General features: G+C 45.7%; 1 protein-coding gene across 14 annotated transcripts in view; it reads left to right on the forward strand.

Annotated features, from left to right (window-relative positions):
* Nucleotides 1–18,265, forward strand: part of NUSAP1 (nucleolar and spindle associated protein 1) — a 47,270-nt gene extending 29,005 nt beyond the window's left edge. For 3 of the 14 annotated variants that reach the window (XM_024232255.3, XM_024232257.3, XM_024232259.3), the window contains exons 7-11: nt 3,882–4,069; nt 10,052–10,209; nt 12,642–12,758; nt 14,129–14,237; nt 17,306–18,265. In XM_024232255.3, coding sequence (XP_024088023.2) covers nt 3,882–4,069; nt 10,052–10,209; nt 12,642–12,758; nt 14,129–14,237; nt 17,306–17,399 — 666 coding nt within the window. In that variant the 3' untranslated portion in view covers nt 17,400–18,265. The remainder of the gene's footprint in view (nt 1–3,881; nt 4,070–10,051; nt 10,210–12,641; nt 12,759–14,128; nt 14,238–17,305) is intronic. The other 11 variants (XM_024232256.3, XM_024232258.3, XM_024232260.3 and 8 more) reach the window with 5 other exon arrangements.
* The last annotated feature ends 3,403 nt before the right edge of the window (nt 18,266–21,668 follow it).

A 21,668-nucleotide genomic window follows, 5' to 3' on the forward strand; every position in this document is an offset into this window, starting at 1 on the left:
GTGAGACTCCATCTCTAAAGAAAAAAAAAGACTCAAGCTGCTGCTTTCTATATTTTGTAATATGGATGACATAATTTTCTAAGTAAAAGTTAAGGACAGAGCAAGAACAACTGTCTCAACCATAAACGTTGAGTATTGCCCTAGAAGATGTGTTGAATAAACGAATAGTTTATCTTACTTTTTAGTATAACTCCAGCCTGGTAGACCCATCTGAATGAGTTTAGTTCTAAAATAACACTGTTCACCCTGAATGTTTAAGGAACTGGCCTATCAGATGTATGACTTGGTATGATCTCTTTGGAGACTAGAGAATTAAAAAAAACAATTACAATAACTTCACCATACCTGAGGTGAAGTTGCTCCTGGCACATTTGGGGCTTGGTCATTTGGATGGTGATGGACAATAATAAGCAGATATCCTAAAGAGAATCATTCTGGCCATGACAGCCTCTCTTTGACTTTTATGATAACAAAAGACAGACTTGTTTGATCTAGTTGTCAAATGGCCCTCTAAAAAGATCAGAAAACTATCTGGGTGTGGTGTGGTGGCTCATGCCTATTATCCCACCTACTTGGGAGGCTGAGGTGGGAAGGTTGCTTGAGCCCAGGAGTCAAAGACCAGGCTGGGCAACATAGCACAACCCCATCTCAAATAAACAAATACACATATACCTACATTTAATTAATTTATTTTAATTAATTTATCTATTTATAATAAAAAGATTGGAAAACTTGTATTCCAAGGTACCTTATATAGTTATAAATCTCTATATTTTATAATTGGCTATTTTTATGCAGATTTGCTTTTTCTCAATTATTACTTATTCTTATTTATCTATATTAATGGTATATATTACCTGTTTTAAATACTTTTCCATTGTTTATCTTTTTTTTTTTTTTTTTTTTTTTTTTGAGATGGAGTCTCGCTCTGTCACCCAGGCTGGAGTGCAGTGGCGTGATCTGCAATCTCACCTCACTGCAAGCTCCTCCTCCCAGGTTCACGCCACTCTCCTGCCTCAGCCTCCTGAGTAGCTGGGACTACAGGCGCCTGCCACCACGCCCGGCTAATTTTTTTTTTGGTATTTTTAGTAGAGACGGGGTTTCACTGAGTTAGCCAGGATGGTCTGAATCTCCTGACCTTGTGATCTGCCCGCCTTGGCCTCCCAAAGTGCTGGGATTACAGGTGTGAGCCACCGTGCCTGGCCCCATTGTTTATCTTTTAACTAGATTAATATAGTATCTTGCCTTGTGGAAGATTTTTAATTGTAGTCACATTTATCCAACTCTTCCTTTTAAGGCTTACTTTTTTGTCATGCTTAGAAAGGTCTTGACTTCAGCTACTCAGGAGGCTGAGGCAGGAAAAACACTTGAAGCCTGTAGGTGGAGATTGCTGCGAGCTGAGATCGCGCCACTGTCCTCCAGGCTCAGTGACAGTGAGACCCTGTCTCAAAAAAATGTATAGACATATATACTTATATATATGGCTGGGCACAGTGGCTCACGCCTGTAATCCCAGCACTTTGGGAGGCTGAGGTGGGTGGATCACCTGAGGTCAGGAGTTCGAGACCAGCCCGCCCAACATGGCGAAACCCCGTCTCTACTAAAAATACAAAAATTAGCCAGACGTGGTGGCAGGTGCCTGTAATCCCAGCTGCTTTGGGTGCTGACCAGGAGAATTGCTTGAACCCAGGAGGTGGAGGTTGCAGTGAGCCAAGATCACGCCATTGCACTCCAGCCTGGGCGACAGAGCAAGTCTCCATCTAAAAAAAAAAAAAAGATCTTGCCTGTCTGTCTCTCTCTCTCTCTTTCTCTCTCTCTATATATATACAATTTTTATATAAAATTATATATATATATATATTTTTTTTCTTTTTTTGAGACAGAGTCTCACCCTGTCACCCAGGTGGTAATTCAATGGTGCAGCGATGGTTCACTGCAGCCTCAACCTCCTGGGCTCAGGTGACCCTCACACCTCAGCCTCCTTAGTAGCTGGGACAACAGTCATGCACTACTACACCCGGCTATTTTTCAGTTTTTTCTATAGACAGGACTCCCTATGTTGTCCAGGCTGGTCTCAAACTCCTAGGCTCAAGCAGTACCCCCTCTTCTGCCTCCCAAAGTACTGGGATTACAGGCATGGGCCACCAGATTATGTTTATTTCTAGTCCCTGTATTTAATTCTTAACCTACATTTTTATTTTTCTAAATATTAATTTCAATTGTCATATCTCAGTTGACAGGTAATAAAGTTAATTTTTTCTGCTTGCAACAGATCTTAGACTAATGATAATAAGATATTCAATTACTCTTGACAATATCTAAGAAAGATACCCTAAGTGAAACCCTTCAAGCATTTATTTCCTTCCCTCTTTGTTTTTTGTTTTGAAGGACTTCAAAAAGCTATTGTTTGAGGATAGAGGGAGAGGGCAGAATTATTTGTAGATTCCACATGTTAAATATATAATAGGTTCTTTAGGTTTGTTTTTGTAGAGGCAAGATCTCCTAATGTTGCCCAGGCTGGTCATGAACTCCTGGGCTTAAGCGATCCTCCTGCCTCAGCCTCCCAAAGTGCTGAGATTGCAGGGTGTGAGCCACTACACCTGGCCTAAGTTTATATTTAATAAACTGTATATAACGTCTCAAAGGTTCCATATTTCCAAAATAATCTTTTTTTTCCCCCTTTGTGGCTACAAGAGACTGTTTTTCTACATTATGTCTCTAGTTAGAAAATGCCTGGCTAGGCTGGGCGTGGTGGCTCACACCTGTAATCCCAGCAGTTTGGGAGGCTGAGGCAGGCAGATCACAAGGTCAGCAATTCAAGACCAGCCTGGCCAACATAGTGAAGCCCCGTCTGTACTAAAAATACAAAAATTAGCCGAGCGTGGTGGCAGGCCGAGCGTGGTGGCAGGCGCCTGTAGTCCCAGCTACTTGAGAGGCTAAGGCAGGAGAATCGCTTGAACCTGGGAGGCAGAAGTTGCAGTGAGCTGAGACCATGCCATTGCACGCCAGCCCAGGTGAAAGAAAGAGACTCCGTCTCATTTAAAAAAAAAAGAAAGAAAGAAAAGAAAATGCCCAGATAGCTGGGCACAGTGGCTCATGCCTGTAATCCAAACACTTTGGGAGGCCAAGGCAGGCAGATCACTTGAGGTCAGGCATTTGAGACCGGCCTGGCCAACATGGCAACATCCTGTCTCTACTAAAAATACAAAAATTAGCTGGGCATGGTGGCAGGTGCCTATAATCCCAGCTACTCAGAAGGCTAAGGTGGGAGGATCGCTTGAACCTGGAAGGTGAAGATTGCAGTGAGCCCATTGTGCCACTGCCCTTCAGCCTGGGCAACAGAGCCAGACTCTGTCTCAAATAAAAAAAAAGAAAGAAAGAAAATGCCTGGGTCCATAGCAGCCGGGAAAGGCTTTCTTGTAACTCCTTACTCAGCCACAACTGGAAATTGCTCTTTATAACAGAATCCCCTTAGCAATAAATGGCAGGTAACTGTGGAGCCAGCCAGACAGGTAGAATAGGATGAGGTGAGGTAGTGAGGAAAGAAAAGATTCCAAATGGAGTTACAAATGAGGAATGAAACAGGGATAAATGGAAACGCTCTTCTGAACTTTGCCTAGGAGACAACACTGTATCAGAGGCCAAGCCTTTTTTTTTTTTCTTTTGAGATGTAGTCTCGCTCTGTTGCCAGGCTGGCGTGATCTCGGCTCACTGCAACCTCCGCCTCCTGGGTTCAAGTGATTCTCCCGCCTCAGCCTCCTGAGTAGCTGGGACTATAGGCACATGCCACGACTCCCAGCTAATTTTTGTATTTTTAGTAGAGATGGGGTTTTACCATGTTGGAGAGGCCAAGCTTTTAAAATGGTGCATTTTCTCTTCAGCAGCAGCCCATCAATAAGGGAGGGGTCAGGACTCCAGTACCTCCAAGAGGAAGACTCTCTGTGGCTTCTACTCCCATCAGCCAACGACGCTCACAAGGCCAGTCCTGTGGCCCTGCAGGTCCGAGTACCTTGGGTCTGAGGGGGTCACTCAAGCGCTCTGCTATCTCTGCAGCCAAAACAGGTGTCAGGTAAAGAAATCACTCCAAAATGTAGTCATGAACAAGATTTCACATGGACTATATAAAAAAAATTTTTTTAATTGGCAAATAATATTCGTACATAATCATAGGGTATACATAGTGATGTTTCTTTTCTTTTCTTTTTTTTTTTTTTTTTTTTGAGATGAGGTCTCGCTGTCGCCCAGGCTCAAGTGCAGTGGCGCAATCTCAGCTCACTGCAACCTCCGCCTCCCAGGTTCAAGTGATTCTTCTGCCTCAGCCTCCCGAGTAGCTGGGACTACAGGTACATGCCACCATGCCCGGCTGATTTTTTGTATTTTTAGTAGAGACGGGCTTTCATCATGTTAGCCAGGATGGTTTCGGTCTCCTGGCTTCATGATCCGCCCACCTCAGCCTCCCAAAGTGCTGGGATTACAGGCGTGAGCCACTGCGCCCGGCCCATAGTGATGTTTCAATACATATATTGTATGGTAGTCAGATCAGGGTAATTAGCACATCCATCATCTCAAACAGTTATCATTTCTTTATATTTAGTATCCTCCTTCTAGCTATTTGAAACCACCATGCCCAGCTAATTTCACAAGGTCTCACTACGTTGTCCAGTCTGGTTTTGAACTCTTGGGCTCAAGTGATCATCCCACCTTGGCCAGCCAAAGTGCTGGGATTACAAACATGCCATTGCACCCAACCTTTCTTTTTTTTTCTTTTTTTTTTTTTTTTTCTTCAGACAGAGTCTCACTCCATTGCCCAGGCTGGAGTGCAGTGACAAGATCTTGACTCACTGCAACCTCTGCCTCCCAGGTTCAAGCGATTCTCAGCCTCCCGAGTAGCTGGGACTACAGGCACGTACCACCACACCCGGCTAAGTTTTTATTTTAGTAGAGACAGGGTTTCACCATCTTGGCCAGGCTGGTCTTGAACTCCTGACCTCAGGTGATCTACCTGCCTCGGCCTCCCAAAGTCCTGGGATTACAAGCGTGAGCCACCGCGCCTGGCTGCACCCAGGTATATGTACCTCTTAAATTTCTCATTCAAATCATGAATTGTTTTCCTGATTTCATTGACTTGGCTGTATTCTCTTGTGTAGCTCACTGAGGTCCCCTAAGATTATTATTTTGAATTCTTTTTCTGGTATTTCATGTATTTCCCTATGAATAGGGTTATTGGAGAATTACCATTTTTCTTTGGAGGTGACTTGTTTCCCTACATTTTCATGGTTTATGTGTCCTTGCATTGATTTCTACACATCTGTTAGGAAAGTCACCTCTTCCAATTTTATAGAGGAGGTTTCACAGGGAAGAACATACTCATATGAATAGGTCTTGGGGTGTCATTTAAGTGGGGTGTGTTGGCCTTGGTTTTCAGTGGGCACAGGAATATAGTCTCTGTGTAGTTTCTTCAGCTGTAATGCATTTTAGTGGCATTTGTAAGTCTCTCGGTAGCCTAGGCTAAGAGATTTGGTGGTGATGGTGGCTTTGCCAGGTTTGGGACCGTGGGGCTGTTTCTCAGCCCTGGTATGCAGTTGCATGGTTGCTTGGCTGGCCTTCGGGCATGTCTACCAGAGGCTGCTTACAACGCTGCCTCTCAGGCCCTTACTAGGAGTACAGGGGCGTTGGGCAGGTCAGGGGCTTCTCTGCAGGGGAGAGGCATCTCATGGCTGTTTCTCAGGCCCTAGCCATAGGCACATAGCCACTCAGCCAGCATCAGAGTATGTCAGCTGCTTGAGAGTCTCTCCCGCTCCAGGGAGGGCATGTGGCAGTTTGGCCAGCTCAAGGGCAGGTTCGCCCTGAGCACATCTGCCTAGGCTCCAAGCAACTGGGGTCATGGTGTTGCAGCCACCCCTACCAAGCCCCTGTGGGCTTGGTAGAATGAATATTGAGCCCTAGTAATGGATACGTGCAGTGGCCACTGGCCCCCAGCAGAGCACAGTGCACTCCAGAAGTGGCTCTGGTCTGAAGATGGTTCTGTGCTGCAGAAGCTAGTGGCAGGTAGAGAGTGCACACCTTGTGCTCCTAATCCAGGGCAGTGCAGCTGCAGGAATTCCTGGCAGCTCTCCAAACTGGGAGACTTGGGTATTATTAGACTTGGGTATTCTCCCGTAGTAAGGACTGTAGGTGCTTGCAGTAGCAATGGGGGCTGGTGGGGATCTTCAGTTTAGTGTTTCTTCACAACAGGAATCCCCTCCTGACTGTGGGCAGATCTGATTCTGGTAGAGGAGACAGGGCTGCAGAGGCTAGATGCCTCTGGCTGCCTTCCTGGGCTTCCATTCACCACAGGTGCATCTCCACTCCCCTGATGCACTCCAGTGCTTTCCCGTTGACACTCCAGTCAAATCTTAGCTTTTTTCTGTGGTGGCTCCCACCTGTAATCCCAGCTACTCAGGAGGCTGAGGCAGGAGGATCATTTGAGTCCAGAAGTTTGAGGCCAGCCTGGGCAACATAGTAAAAGCTGTCTCCAAAAATAAAATTCTAAAAATCTTAGCTGTTTATTTGTTGCCTTTGTCCTTTCTTGTGGGGGGATGAATGCCAGGCGTCTCTAGTCAGCCATCTTGCTGACAGCACTCTGAAATATGTGTTCTTTTGCTTTTGTTTCTGTTTTGTAGAGATGAGGTCTTGCTATGTTGCCCAAGATGGTCTTGAACTCCTGGCCTCAAGCGATCCTCCTGCCTCAGCCTCACAAAGTACTAAGAATACAGGCATAAACCACCATGCCCAGTCAGATATTCTTCATTTTATTAATATGACTGCCAAGATGCCTAAGGAGAAACTTTTCCATTGACTTAAATATAGAAGTGAAGCTAAATGCTTACAGAAAGTATCATTACAGTGAACTGAAAAAATTAACTCTTCCTCAAATACCAATATCGTAACCTAGTGGGAACTACAGTATCATCACTATCTCATGCCCCATTGATCCCTGTTTTTGTTTACTTGTAACTTTTCTGACATCAAAGTCACCTTCAACTGGGACTCTCCCCATAGATGAAAGTCTTCAGATTACTTCTAATATCAAAACTTTATTTTCTACTTTTTTAAAGACATTTGCAGTATCTAATAGAATTGGTGCATGACAGCCCTTCTCCAATATGTGCAATTATCTAACATAATTGTATTTTTTATTTTATTCTTTTTTTTTTTTTTTTTTTTTTTTTTTTTGAGACAGTCTTGCTCTGTCACCCAGGCTGGAGTGCAGTGGCGCGATCTCAGCTCACTACAACCTCCATCTCCTGGGTTCAAGCAATTCTCATGCCTCAGCCTCCTGAGTAGCTGGGACTACAGGTGTGTGCCACCACATTCAGTTAATTCTTTTTTTTTTTTTTTTTTTTGTATTTTTAGTAGAGGTAGTGTTTCACCATGCTGACCAGGCTGGTCTAGAAATCCTGGCCTCAAGTGATCCACCTGCCTTGCCCTCCCAAAGTGCTGGGATTACAGGTGTGAACCACCACACCTGGCCTATTCTATTTTTGAGACAGGATCTTGCTCTGTCACCCAGGCTAGAATTCAGTGACGCAGTAATGGCTCACTGCAGCCTTGACTTCCCAGGATGAAGCGATCTTCCTGTCTTGGCCTCCCAAAGTACTGGGATTATAGGTGTGAACCATCTCACCCAGCCTGCCCATGTTTTAATCAGATTGGTTTTTTTCCTGTTCCTCCAATGTAGTTTTTAAAACTTAAAAATGGCTTTAAGTTTAGAATTCTATTTATTGAATTAGCTTGGAATATGAAGTACCTGTAATTGGTGGTTCTGATTTCATTTAAGAACACCATGGTCCAGGTGCGGTGGCTCACGCCTGTAATCCAGCACTTTGGGAGCCCGAGTTGGGTGGATCACCTGAGGTCAGGAGTTCAAGACCAGCCATGACCAACATGGTGAAACCTTGTCTGTACTAAAAATACAAAATTATCTGGGCATGGTGGTGCACACCTGTAATCCCAGCTACATAGAAGGCTGAGGCAGGAGAATTGCATGAACCCAGGAGGTGGAGGTTTCAGTGAGCCAAGATCATACCATTGCACTCCAGCCTGGGCAACAAGAGCGAAACATTGTCTCAAAAAAAAAAGAACACCATGGTCAGAGGTTTGGCCCTTGCTTCACTGCAATGTACAGGTGGGTCTGGACTTCACACCATAAGATACCATTAATTGAATGAAGGCTCATTGTTATTTTATGAACCATTAAGACAAATTAGACCGGGCATGGAGGCTCACACCTGTAATCCCAGCACTTTGGGAGGCCGAGGCGGGCAGATCATGAGGTCAGGAGTTCAAGACCAGCCTGGCCAACATAGTGAAACCCCGTCTCTACTAAAAACACAAAACAATTAGCCAGGCATGGTGGCAGTCGCCTGTAATCCCAGCTACTTGGGAGGCTGAGGCAAGAAGAATTGCTTGAACCTGGGAGCCAAAGGTTGCAGTGAGCCGAGATCGCGCCACTGTACTCCAGCCTGGGCAACAGTGCGAGACTCCATCTCCAAAAAAAAAAGAAAGAAAAATCCGCCAGGCGTGGTGGCTCACGCCTGTAATCCCAGCACTTTGGGAGGCCAAGACGGGCGGATCACAAGGTCAGGAGATCGAGACCATCCTGGCTAACACAGTGAAACCACGTCTCTACTAAAATTACAAAAAAAATAGCCGGGCGTGGTGGCGGGCGCCTATAGTCCCAGCTACTTGGGCGGCTGAGGCAGGAGAATGGTGTGAACCCAGGAGGCGGAGCTTGCAGTGAGCTGAGATCGCGCCACTGCACTCCAGCCTGGGCGACAGAGCGAGACTGCGTTTCAAAAAAAAAAAAAAGAAAAATCACTACTGGCCGGGCAAAGTGGCTCACGCCTATAATCCCAGCACTTGGTGAGGCCAAATGGGTGAATGGCTTAAGCCCAAGAGTTTGAGAGCAGCCTGGCCAACACGGCAAAACCCTATCTCTACTAAAAATATAAAAATTGGCTGGGCACGGTGGCTTATGCCTGTAATCCCAGCACTTTGAGAGACTGAGGCAGGCGGATCACCTGAGGTCAGGAGTTTGAGACCAGCCTGACCAACATGGTGAAACCTCATCTCTACTAAAAATACAAAATTAGCCAGGCATGGTGGCGCATGCCTGTAATCCCAGCTACTGGGGAGGCTGAGGCAGTAGAATCGCTTGAACCTGGGAGGCAGAGGTTGCAGTGAGCCAACATCGCACCATTGCACTCCAGCCTGGGCGACCGAGCAAAACTCCATCTCAAAAAAAAAAAAAAAAAAAAAAAATTAGCCAGGCGCAGTGGCACATACCCATAGTCCCAGCCACTCGGGACGCTGAGGCAGGAGGATGGCTTGAGCCTAGGAGGCAGAGGTTGTAGCAAGCTGAGATCACACCACTGCACGCCAGCCTGGGTGATAGAGCCAGAACCTGTCTCAAGAAAAAACACTACCAATTAACTATTGACATCTTATGAATTGTAAAAACACATCCCAATTTCAGAGATGTTAAAATGTAGAAAAAATACTATCAGTCAATCAATCAAATACATTTGTGGCAATTTGCCATATGTAAAGAATGGTAAAGAATGGGCTTATTTCTCTACCACGCAAATGAATGACATTCTTTTAGGAACATACAAGACCTGTTCTCACCACTCACCTAGCATAGCAGTCTTCTGCTACCTGTGACTTCCCCTCACCCAGAGGAGGAGGAGGAGGAAGGGGAGCTTTTGGCTTGCCTCTTGGACTATAATGAGGCCTCCACGCCTATTCCTCCACCACCATCATTGTCCAAGGCAGGGAGAGCAGAAAAGACAAGAACATATTTTACAAATAACGTTAGTTGGTATGTGATTTAATTTAGCATTAGTCTTTTAGGAATATGTCTTTTCTGCAAAAGAGGTTCGTTCCTATGACAAGTATTAATTGAGGCCCTTTTCACTGCTTGCTGATAGTCAAGTGGTTTTATTTATAAGCTAGACACAAATTACTCTTGCCACAGTACTCATGTCTTGTACTCTGCTGTCCTATTTAGGTTTTCAGCTGCTACTAAAGATAATGAGCATAAGCGTTCACTGACCAAGACTCCAGCCAGAAAGTCTGCACATGTGACCATGTCTGGGGGCACCCCAAAAGGCGAGGCTGTGCTTGGGACACACAAATTAAAGACCATCACGGGGAATTCTGCTGCTGGTAAAAAAAAAAAAAAACAAAAGAAATCTGTTTCATTTTCAAGCCATGTCTGTTTCATTTTCAAGCCAATGATTAGGTGTATCTGTTTTTTTGTTTGTTTGTTTGTTTGTTTCTGAGATGGAGTTTTGCTTTTGTTACCCAGGCTAGAGGGCAATGGCGGGATCTCGGCTCACTGCAACATCTGCCTCCCGGGTTCAAGCAATTCTCCTGCCTCAGCCTCCTGAGTAGCTGGGACTACAGACACATGCCACCATTCCCGGCTAATTTTGTATTTTTAATAGAGAGTTTCACCATGTTGGTCAGGCTGGTCTCAAACTCCTGACCTCGTGATCCGCCCACCTCGGCCTGCCAAAGTGCTGGGATTACAGGCGTGAGCCACCACGCCCAGCCAAAAATTAATATTCTGAAGTGATAAGAGCCCTTAATAATATTCCTGACTTTAAATAATCCTCCTGCCTCAGCCTCCCAAAGTGCTGAGATTACAGGTATGAGCCACCAGGCCATGAATCTTTTCAACTATGGGATTAGGTTCTTTTTATGTTTATTTATGTTAATGATAATACTATTAATAATATGTAATTTTTATGGGTATCTGTTATCAGGGAAATAAGCTGAAAAGTTACCGTCATTTCCTTCAACAGAATTCTAAACTCCCAGCTGATCCTAGGATCCCAGCACTTTGGGAGGCCAAGGCAAGGCGGATCATGAGTTCAGGAGATCGAGACCATCCTGGCTAACACATTGAAACCCCGTCTCTACTAAAAATACAAAAACAAAATATTCGGAACATTTACAAAGCTGCTTAGCAAAGGAAATTAATATCAATGGTTAGCTTTCCTCAATTATTGTTTTCTTCCCTTTTCTCCATTTTAACCCTTATTTCAGACTCTCATCTATTTCAGACTATTTGTGTAGATTGTCTTAGTCCTTTGCGGCTGCTATTATATAACAAAGCACCAAAAACTGTATCTTATAAACAGCAGTAATTTCTTTCTCATAGTTCTGGAGGCTGGATGAGGGTAGATCAGGGCACTAGCATGATTCTGGTGAGGGCTCTTTTCCAGGTAGCAGACTACCAACTTCTTGTTGTATGCTCATGTGGCAGAAAGAGAGCTAGAGAAAATTCTATGGGGTCCCTATATAAGGCCCTGAATCCCATTCATGACCTGTTTACCTCCCAAAGGCCCTACTTCCTTACACCAGTCATATTGACAGTTAGGATTTCAATATGAATTTGGGATCGCAGGAGATACAAACATTCAAGCTATAACTTTTCTCTTTTTTTGAGGCACAGTCTCACTCTGTCGCCAGGCTGGAGTGCTGTGGTGCAATCTCGGCTCGCTGCAACCTCCGACTCCCTGGTTCAAGGGATTCTCCTGCCTCAGCTTCCTGAGTAGCTGGGATTTCGGGCACACGCTGCCACGCCTGGCTAATTTTTGTATTTTAGTAGAGATGGAGTTTCACTGTGTTGGCCAGGATGGTCTCGATCTCTTGACCTCATGATCCGCCTGCCTCGGCCTCCCAAAGTGCTGGGATTACAGGCGTGAGCCACTGCGCCCAGCTTCTTTTTTTCGTTTGTTTTTTTGAGATGGAGTCTCACCCTGTTGCCCAGGCTGGAGTGCAATGGCGCAATCTCGGCTCACTGCAAGCTCCACCTCCCGGGTTCAAGTGATTCTCCTACCTCAGCCTCCCGAGTAGCTGGGATTACAGGCACATGCCACCACACCTGGCTAATTTTTTTTTTTTTTCCTCTGAGATGGAGTCTTGCTCTGTCGCCAGGCTGGAGTGCAGTGGCACGATGTCGGCTCACTGCATCCTCTGCCTCCCGGGTTTAAGCAATTCCCCTGCCTCAGCCGAGTAGCTGGGACTACAGGCATGCACCACCACGCCCAGCTAATTTTTTTTTTTTTTTTTTTAAACCAAGTTTCACTCTTGTTGCCCAAGCTGGAATGCAATGGCACAATCTCAGCTCACCACAACCTCCGCCTTCCGGGTTCAAGCAATTCTCCTGCCTCAGCCTCCCGAGTAGCTGGGATTACAGGCATGTGCCACCACCCTGGCTAATTTTGTATTTTTAGTAGAGATGAGGTTTCTCCATGTTGGTCAGGCTGGTCTTGAACTCCTGACCTCAGGTGATCCACTCGACTTGGCCTCCCAAAGTGCTGAGATTACAGGCGTGAGCCACCACACCCCCAGATAATTTTTTGTATTTTAGTAGAGACAGGGTTTCACCATGTTGGTCAGGATGGTCTCGATCTCCTGACCTTGTGATCCACTCACCTCGGCCTCCCAAAGTGCTGGGATTACAGGCATGAGCCACCATGCCCAGCCTATAACATGTATTTTTAAGATTGAGAAGTAACACTTTGATAAACACTTCACCAGGTCTTTGTTTCTAATTAAGCTCTTGGGTTTTTTCGGTGTGTTTTTAGTTATTACCCCATTCAAGTTGACAACTGAGGCAACGCCGACTCCAGTCTCCAATAAGAAACCAGTGTTTGATCTTAAAGCAAGTTTGTCTCGTCCCCTCACCTATGAACCACACAAAGGTATGTGGGAGTGTTTTGAGCTACAGGGCCTGTAAAATACTTAAGATTAGTGGGACGCAGTGGCTCACACCTACTAAACATACAAAAATTAGCCAGGCGTGGTGGCAGGCACCTGTAATCCCAGCTACTTGGGAGGCTGAGACAGGAGAATCACTTGAACCTGTTAGGTGGAGGTTGCAGTGAGCCGAGACCACGCCATTGCACTCCAGCCTGGGCAACAAGAGTGAAACTCCATCTAAAAAATAAAAATAAAAAATAAAAACTTAAGAATAAACAAATTCTGCGGCCGGGCACAGTGGCTCTTGCCTGTAATCCCAGCACTTTTGGGAGGCTGAGGTGGGCAGATCACTTGAGGTCAGGAGTTCGAGATCAGCCTGGCCAACATGGTGAAACCCCGTCTCTCCTGAAAAAAAATAAGAAAATTAGCCTGGCGTGGTGGCGGCGCCTGTAATCCCAGCTACTCAGGCGGCTGAGGCAGGACAATCGCTTGAACCTAGGAGGCAGAGGTTGCAGTGAGCTGAGATTGTGCCACTGCACTCCAGCCTGGGCGACATAGTGAGACCATGCCTCAAAAACAGGCTGGGTGCAGTGGATCACACCTGTAATCCCAGCACTTTGGGAGGCCAAGGCAGGAGGATCATGAGTTCAGGAGATTGAGACCATCCAGGCTAACACATTGAAACCCCGTCTCTACTAAAAATACAAAAACAAAATTAGCTGGGCGTGGTGGCGGGCGCCTGTAGTCCCAGCTACTCGGGAGGCTGAGGTGGGAAAATGGCGTGAACCCAGGAGGTGGAGCTTGCAGTGAGCCGAGATCGCACCACTGCACTCCAGCCTGGGCGACCGAACGAGACTCTGTCTAAAAAATTAAAATAATAATAATAATAATTAAATTTAAATTTAAAAAAAAAAGCAACACATAAACTTCCAGAAATTTGGTCCTAGTTCTTTTTGTAAAATTGCAAATTGGTTGGACGCCATGGCTCATGCCTGTAATCCCAGCACTTTGGGAGGCCAAGGCAGGCAGATTGCTTGAGAACAGGAGCTCGAGACCAGCATGGGCAACATGATGAAACCCCGTCTCTACTAAAAAATACAAAAATTACCTGGTCATGGTGGCGTGTGCATGTAGTCCCAGCTACTCATGAGTCTAAGTTGGGAGGATCACTTGAGCCCAGGAGGCGGAGGTTGCTGTGAGCTGAGATCAGATCACACCACTGCACTCCAAACTGAGCGACAGAGTGAGATTCTGTCTCAAAGAAAAAAAAAAGTATAAATGTTGATAGCAGGTAACCACAGATGAAGAGAACAAAGTTGGGAATATAAATCAAACAATCTTTTTAAAATTCTTTGTCTCTGTCCTAAACTAGGAAAGCTAAAACCATGGGGGCAATCTAAAGAAAATAATTATCTAAATCAACATGTCAACAGAATTAACTTCTACAAGAAAACTTACAAACAACCCCATCTCCAGACAAAGTAAGTACACAATTATCCAGCTTTATAATTATTTTAATTTCAAAAGCAGCACCTCTAAGGGATAGAGGCTCAGTAATAGTGGTGTTTTAAGAGGAGGTTAGAAGTGGTATCATGGCTGTGCGCGGGGGCTCACGCCTGTAATCCCAGCACTTTGGGAGGCCGAGGCGGGCGGAACATGAGGTCAGGAGATCGAGACCATCCTGGCTAACATGGTGAAACCCCGTCTCTACTAAAAATACGAAAAATTAGCCGGGCGTGGTGGTGGGCGCCTGTAGTTCCAGCTACTCAGGAGGCTGAGGCAGGAGAATGGCATGAACCCAGGAGGCAGAGCTTGCAGTGAGCCGAGATCGCACCACTGCACTCTAGCCTGCGTGACAGCCAGACTCTGTCTCAAAAAAAAAAAAAAGAAGTGGTATCATGGGACGGGCGCGGTGGCTCACGCCTGTAATCCCAGCACTTTGGGAAGCCGAGGGGGGCAGATCACAAAGTCAGGAGATCGAGACCATCCTGGCTAACGCATGGAAACCCCGTCTCTACTAAAAATACAAAAAATTAGCCTGGCTTGGTGGCGGGCGCCTGTAGTTCCAGCTACTTGGGAGGCTGAGGCAGGAGAATGGCATGAACCCAGGAGGCAGAGCTTGCAGTGAGCCGAGATCGCGCCACTGCACTCTAGCCTGCATGACAGAGCCAGACTCCGTCTCAAAAAAAAAAAGAAGTGGTATCATGGGCCAGGCACAGTGGCTCATGCCTGTAATCCCAGCACTTTGGGAGGCCGAGGGGGGCAGATCACGAGGTCAGGAGATCGAGACCATCCTGGCTAATGCATTGAAACTCCATGTCTAATAAAAATACAAAAAATTAGCCGGGCGTGGTGGCGGGCGCCTATAGTCCCAGCTACTCGGGAGACTGAGGCAGGAACCTGGGAGGCAGAGCTTACAGTGAGCCGAGACCACGCCACTGCACTCCAGCCTGGGCGACAGAGTGAGACTCCGTCTCAAAAAAAAAAAAAGTGGTATCATGTATAGAACTTTCTGAGTACATTTGCCTAGGTTCCAATGTAATGGACTCCAAATCAGCAGATTTGGGGTGAGGCCCAAGCACCTGCATTGTTTCCAAGGCTCTGCAGGTGATTCAGAAGAAGACCCAGATTCAGAGCACTGCTCTTGCATGACTCATCTACTTAAACACAGGGCATGTGGGTATCTCTCCAGATACCAATGCCCAGCAGCCCACGGCACCTACATATCCAGATAGGCATAAATTCCTCACTCCTAAGGAAACCAGGCTTACAAGGCATCAAGGCCCTATAAAGAGGAAAAACCCAGGATGGTCCTTAGAGGCCTCCTTCAGCATGAAAACCAAGTTAAAGCCAGAGCTCATCCTGGGTTGCAGCAAGTCATGGTTGGGCCCAGATTCCCTGCTTGGACACTCGTGACACAGGGTTACCTGTCATTTGACTCATGGCTACACACGACTGCCACCAAGGCCTTTGCTCACTGTTATTAAGTTGGCCCGGGCAAGGTGCCTCACTCCTGTAATCCCAGTACTCTGGGAGGCCAAGGCGGGTGGATCACGATGTCAGGAGCTCAAGACATGGAGAAACCCCATCTCTACTAAAAATACAATATTAGCCAGGCGTGGTGGCACATGCCTGTAATCCCAGCTACTCGGGAGGCTGAGGCAGCAGAATCGCTTGAACCCGGGAGGCGGAGGTTGTGGCAAGCCGAGATTGCACCATTGCACTACAGCCTGGGCAACAAGAGCAGAACTCCACCTCAAAAGAAAAAAGAAATCAAAGTCAAAGGTCAAGCTCAAAATCACATAGTTGAGTGAAAGGAATAGAACTAGAACCAGGATCTACTGAGTTAGCCATTATGCTCTTCTTTCAGAGGATTAGACAAACCAAAAAAAAAAGAAAAAGCCCAAGATTATATTAACTTTATCTTGGTTTTTTTTTTTTGAGATGGAGTCTCGCTCTGTTGCCCAGGCTAGAGTGCGGTGGTGCGATCTTGGCTCACTGCAACCTCTGCCTCCCAGGTTCAAGTGATACTCCTGCCTCAGCCTCCCGAGTAGCTGGGATTACAGGTTCCCGCCCCCGCGTGCAGCTAATTGTTGTATTTTTAGTAGAGACGGGGTTTCACCATCTTGGACAAGCTGATCTCAAACTGCTGATCTCAGGTGATCCACCCACCTTGGCCTCCCAAAGTGCTGGGATTACAGGCGTGAGCCACCACAGCTGGTCAACTTTGATTTCTAGGTGTAGACATTTCTCATTTAAAACAAATTTTTTTTTTTTTCTTAGAGACAGCGTCTTACTTTTTGTCACCCAGACTGGAGTGCAATGGCATGATCATAGCTTACTTTCGCCTTGAACTCCTGGGCACAAGGGATCCTCCCATCTTGGCCTCCCAAAATGCTGGGATTATAGGTGTGAGCCACTGCATCTGGCCTAAAGCAAACTGTAAAATAACAAGAGTTGGATTCAATCACCAAGGTGTCTTCTGACTCCAATTCCATGCATGATTTTATTTTTTATTTATTTTTGTTTGTTTTGAGACAGAATCTCACTCTGTCGCCCAGTCTGGAGTGCAGTGGCGTGATCTCGGCTCACTGCAACCTCCGCCTCCCGGGTTCAAGGGATTCTCCTGCCTCAGTCTCCCCAGTAGCTGCACCACCACACCTGGCTACCTTTTTTGTATTTTTAGTAGAGACGGGGTTTCACCATTTTGGCCAGGCTGGTCTCGAACTCCTGACCTCAAGTGATCCGCCTGCCTTGGCCTCCTAACGTGCTGGGATTACAGGCATGAGCCATCGCGCCCGGCCTCCATGCATGATTTTAGAGTGCTGAGTTAACAAAAGGAAAATACCAGTTTCTAGCCCTTTAACACAACAATGACAAACAGGTGTTAGAAACACTAGGCAGAGCACAGTGCCCTCTAAGAGTCTATTTTATGCAAGTATGCTGGATGTCATTGCTTGAAAGTTTGGGTGTTAGTCCAACAATAGTTGCTTTAAAGTGTCTGTTTTGGAGCCTCCCTAGAGCTTAACGTGTGACCTATCCCTCTCAGGGAAGAGCAACGGAAGAAACACGAGCAAGAACGAAAGGAGAAGAAAGCAAAGGTTTTGGGAATGCGAAGGGGCCTCATTTTGGCTGAAGATTAATAATTTTTTAACATCTTGTAAACATTCCTGTATTCTCAACTTTTTTCCTTTTGTAAATTTTTTTTTTTTTTTTTTTTGCTGTCTTCCCCACTTTAGTCACAAGATCTTTTTCTGCTGTTTATATTCTATGTAGTGTCCATGGGTTCTTCATGTGCTATGATCTCTGAAAAGACGTTATCACCTTAAAGCTCAAATTCTTTGGGATGGTTTTTACTTAAGTCTGTTAACAATTCAGGTTTCTAATGTGACCCATCCTGAAATTCTGTTTCTAGATTTTTAATGTCAAGTTCCCAAGTTCCCCCTGCTGGTTCTAATATTAACAGAACTGCAGTCTTCTGCTAGCCAATAGCATTTACCTGATGGCAGCTAGTTATGCAAGCTTCAGGAGAATTTGAACAATAACAAGAATAGGGTAAGCTGGGATAGAAAGGCCACCTCTTCATTCTCTATAGAATATAGTAACCTTTATGAAATGGGGCCATATAGTTTGGTTATGACATCAATATTTTACCTAGGTGAAATTGTTTAGGCTTATGTACCTTCGTTCAAATATCCTCATGTAATTGCCATCTGTCACTCACTATATTCACAAAAATAAAACTCTACAACTCATTCTAACATTGCTTACTTAAAAGCTACACAGCCCTATCGAAATGCGAGGATTAATGCTTTAATGCTTTTAGAGACAGGATCTCACTGTGTTGCCCAGGCTGATCTCAAACTCCACCAGATGTACTTCTTATTCATTTTATGGAAAAGACTAGGCTTTGCTTAGTATCATGTCCATGTTTCCTTCACCTCAGTGGAGCTTCTGAGTTTTATACTGCTCAAGATCGTCATAAATAAAATTTTTTCTCATTGTCGTAGATTCATTCTTTGTAAACATAAGTCTTCCAAGATTTAGGTGAGCAGCTAGGCTTAACAAGAGTTTATACATACCCTTTGTATGCCCTTTCCTGACCACTGCTTCCATTCAAAAAAGAAACGGCAGTATGCTTCCTTTATATTCCCAGAGTACCTCTCAGGTTTTATTAAATGCTGTTTTGTATATATGAGGCTTTAGGACATGGCACACTCCCGGGTACTGGAAACATTCAGATTTTCCTATCAAGGGGAAGAGATCAGATCAATTTTAAAAATTCAGGGTCAAATACACATCTGATGGAAACGTAAAATGTCACAACCACTTTGGAAAACAGTTTGCTAGTTTCTTTGAAAAGTTAACAGTATGTCTACCGTGTAATCTAGCCATGCCATTAGGTAGTGAGACCCTATCTGAAAAAAGAAAAAACCACCAGGATCTTACATAGAGAAAATCCTAAGGATTTCACCAAAAAGCTCCTAGAACTAATAAATTCAGTAAGGTGGCAACGTACAAGATCAATACCCAACAATTCTGGCCAGACACAGTGGCTCACACCTGTAATCCCAGCACTTTGGGAGGCCAGTGCAGGCAGATTACTTGAAGTCAGGAGTTGGAGACCAGCCTGGCCAACATGGTGAAACCACATCTCTACCAAAAATACAAAAATTAGCCAGGCGTGGATGCAGGCGCCTGTAATCCCAGCTCTCAGGAGGCTGAGGCAGGAGAATCACTTCAACCCGGGAGGTGGAGGTTGCAATGAGCCAAGATCACACCACTGCACTCCAGCCAGGGCAACGGAGTGAGACTCCATCTCGAAAAAAAAAAAAAAAGATCAAGACCCAACAATTATATTTTTGTCTTTTTTTTTTTTTTTTTTTTTTGAGGCAGAGTCTGTCTCTCTCACCCAGGCTGGAGTGCAGTGGTGCGATCTTGGCTCACTGCAACCTCCACCTCTCCCCGAGTTCAAGCAATACTCTCTATCTCTTGACCTTGTGATGCGCCAGCCTCAGCCTCCCAAAGTGCTGGGGATTACAGCGGTGAGCCACTGCCCCCGGCCTAATTATTGTTTTTTTTTTAGAGACACAGTGTTGGTCTGTCACCCAGGCTGGTGTGCAGTGGTAAGATCATAGCTCACTATAACCTTGATGTCATGGGCTCAAGGGATCCTCCTACTGCAGCCTCCCAAGTAGCTAAGTCTACAGGTGTGTGCTACCACACCTGGCTAATTTATTTTATTTTATTTTTAGAGACAGGGTCTCACTATGTTGCCCAGGCTGGTCTCAAACTCCTTGGCAAGTGATCCTCCCACCTCAGCCTCCCAAAGTGCTGGGATTATAAGTGTGAACCACTGAGCCTGGCCCCCATATTTCCATATAATAGCAATGACTAATAAAAAAAAGAGACAACTGGATACTCAGATGCAAAAAATGAATTTGGACCTTTATACCATACACAAAAGTTAACTTAAAATTGATCATAGGGCTGAGCACAGTAGCGTATACTACTGTAGTCTCAGATACTTGAGAGGCTGAAGTGGGAAGATCACTTTAGCCCAGGAGATCAAAGGCTATGGTGCATTATAAGCACTCCTGTGAATAGCCCCTGTACTTCAACCTGAGCAACAGAGCAAGATCCTATTTCTTAAAGAAAAAAAAATAGGGTGGGCACGGTGGCTCACGCCTGTAATCCCAGCACTTTGGGAGGCCAAGGCAGGCGGATCACGAGGTCAGGAGATGGAGACCATCCTGGCTAACACGGTGAAACCCCATCTCTACTAAAAATGCAAAAACAAAATTAGCTGGGTGTGGTGGCGGGCGCCTGTAGTCCCAGCTACTCGGTAGGCTGAGGTAGGAGAATGGTGTGAACCCGGGAGGCGGAGCTTGCAGTGAGCCGAGATCGTGCCACTGCACCCAAGCCTGGGTGATAAAGCGAGACTGTCTCAAAAAAATAAAATAAAATAAGTCCGGGCACAGTGGCTCACGCCTGTAATCCCAACACTTTGGGAGGCCAAAGCAGGCAGATCACGAGGTCAGGAGATCGACACCATCCTGGCTAACACAGTGAAACCCCATCTCTACTAAAAATACAAAAAAATTAGCCGGGCGTGGTGGCGGGCGCCTGTAGTCCCAGCTACTCGGGAGGCTGAGGCAGGAGAATGGCGTGAACACAGGAGGCGGAGCTTGCAATGAGCCGAGATCGTGCCATTGCACTCCAGCCAGGGCGACAGTGAGACTCAGTCTCAAAAAAAAAAAAAAAGTGATGAAAAAGGGACCGGGTGCGGTGGCTCACACCTGTAATCCCAGCGCTTTGGGAGGCCGAGGTGGGTGGATCATGACGTCAGGAGTTCAAGACTAGCCTGGCCAAAATGGTAAAACCCTGTCTCTACTAAAAATACAAAAATTAGCCAGGCGTGGTGGTGGGCACCTGTAATCCCAGCTACTCGGGAGGCTAAGGCAGAGAATCACTTGAGCCTGGGAGGCAGGGAGGTTGCAGTGAGCCAAGATCGTGCCACTACACTCCAGCCTGGTGACACAGCAAGACTCTGTCACCAAAAAAAAAAAAAAAAAAAAAATTAGCCAGGTATGGTGGCACATGACTGTAATCCCAGCTACTCAGGAGGCTGAGGCAGGAGAATTGCTTGAACCGGGAGGCAGAGGTTGCAGTGAGCCGAGATCACGCCACTGCAGTCCAGCTTGGGCCACATAGCAAGACTCCATCTCAAAAAAAAAAAAGCATAGACCTAAGTGTTAGAACTAAAATTACAAAAGCCTTAGAAGAAACCATAGGAGTAAGTCTCTGTGATTTACTGAGTTATTGCCTTGGGCAGATCACCTGAGGTCAGGGGTTCAGGACCAGCCTGGCCAACATGGTAGAACCCCGTTTTTACTAAAAACACAAAAAAATTAGCCAGACATGGTGGCGTGGGCCTGTAATACCAGCTACTGGGGAGGCTGAGGCAAGAGAATCGCTTGAACCTGGGAGACGGAGGTTGCAGTGAGCCGAGATCGCACCACTGCACTCCAGCCTGGACAACAGAAGGGAATTTCATCTCAAAAAAGCAAAACAAAATGAAATTAAAGAATCTAAATGCAACAGAGTGGTAGAAGGCCATTAACAGTCATCTCAGAGACTCCTGCCTTGGAAACTAATCATATAGGAAATGTTCCTAACAGCAACTGTTCTGAGCAAACACATTAAGTTATTTACATAGTACATTTGCATCAGTACTTGCATTCTATGAGATAAAGTACACCAGAGAACCTGGTTTCATGCTGTGTTCCCCTTATCCAGTCCCTCTTAGCAACAGCCTTTGTTTTTTTGTTTTTTTTTTTTTTTGAGACAGAGTCTCGCTCTGTGGCCCAAGCTGGAATGTAGTGGCGTGATCTCAACTCACTGCAACCTCT

The sequence above is a fragment of the Pongo abelii genome, chromosome 16, assembly GCF_028885655.2.
Source record: "Pongo abelii isolate AG06213 chromosome 16, NHGRI_mPonAbe1-v2.0_pri, whole genome shotgun sequence".
NCBI lineage: Eukaryota > Metazoa > Chordata > Mammalia > Primates > Hominidae > Pongo > Pongo abelii.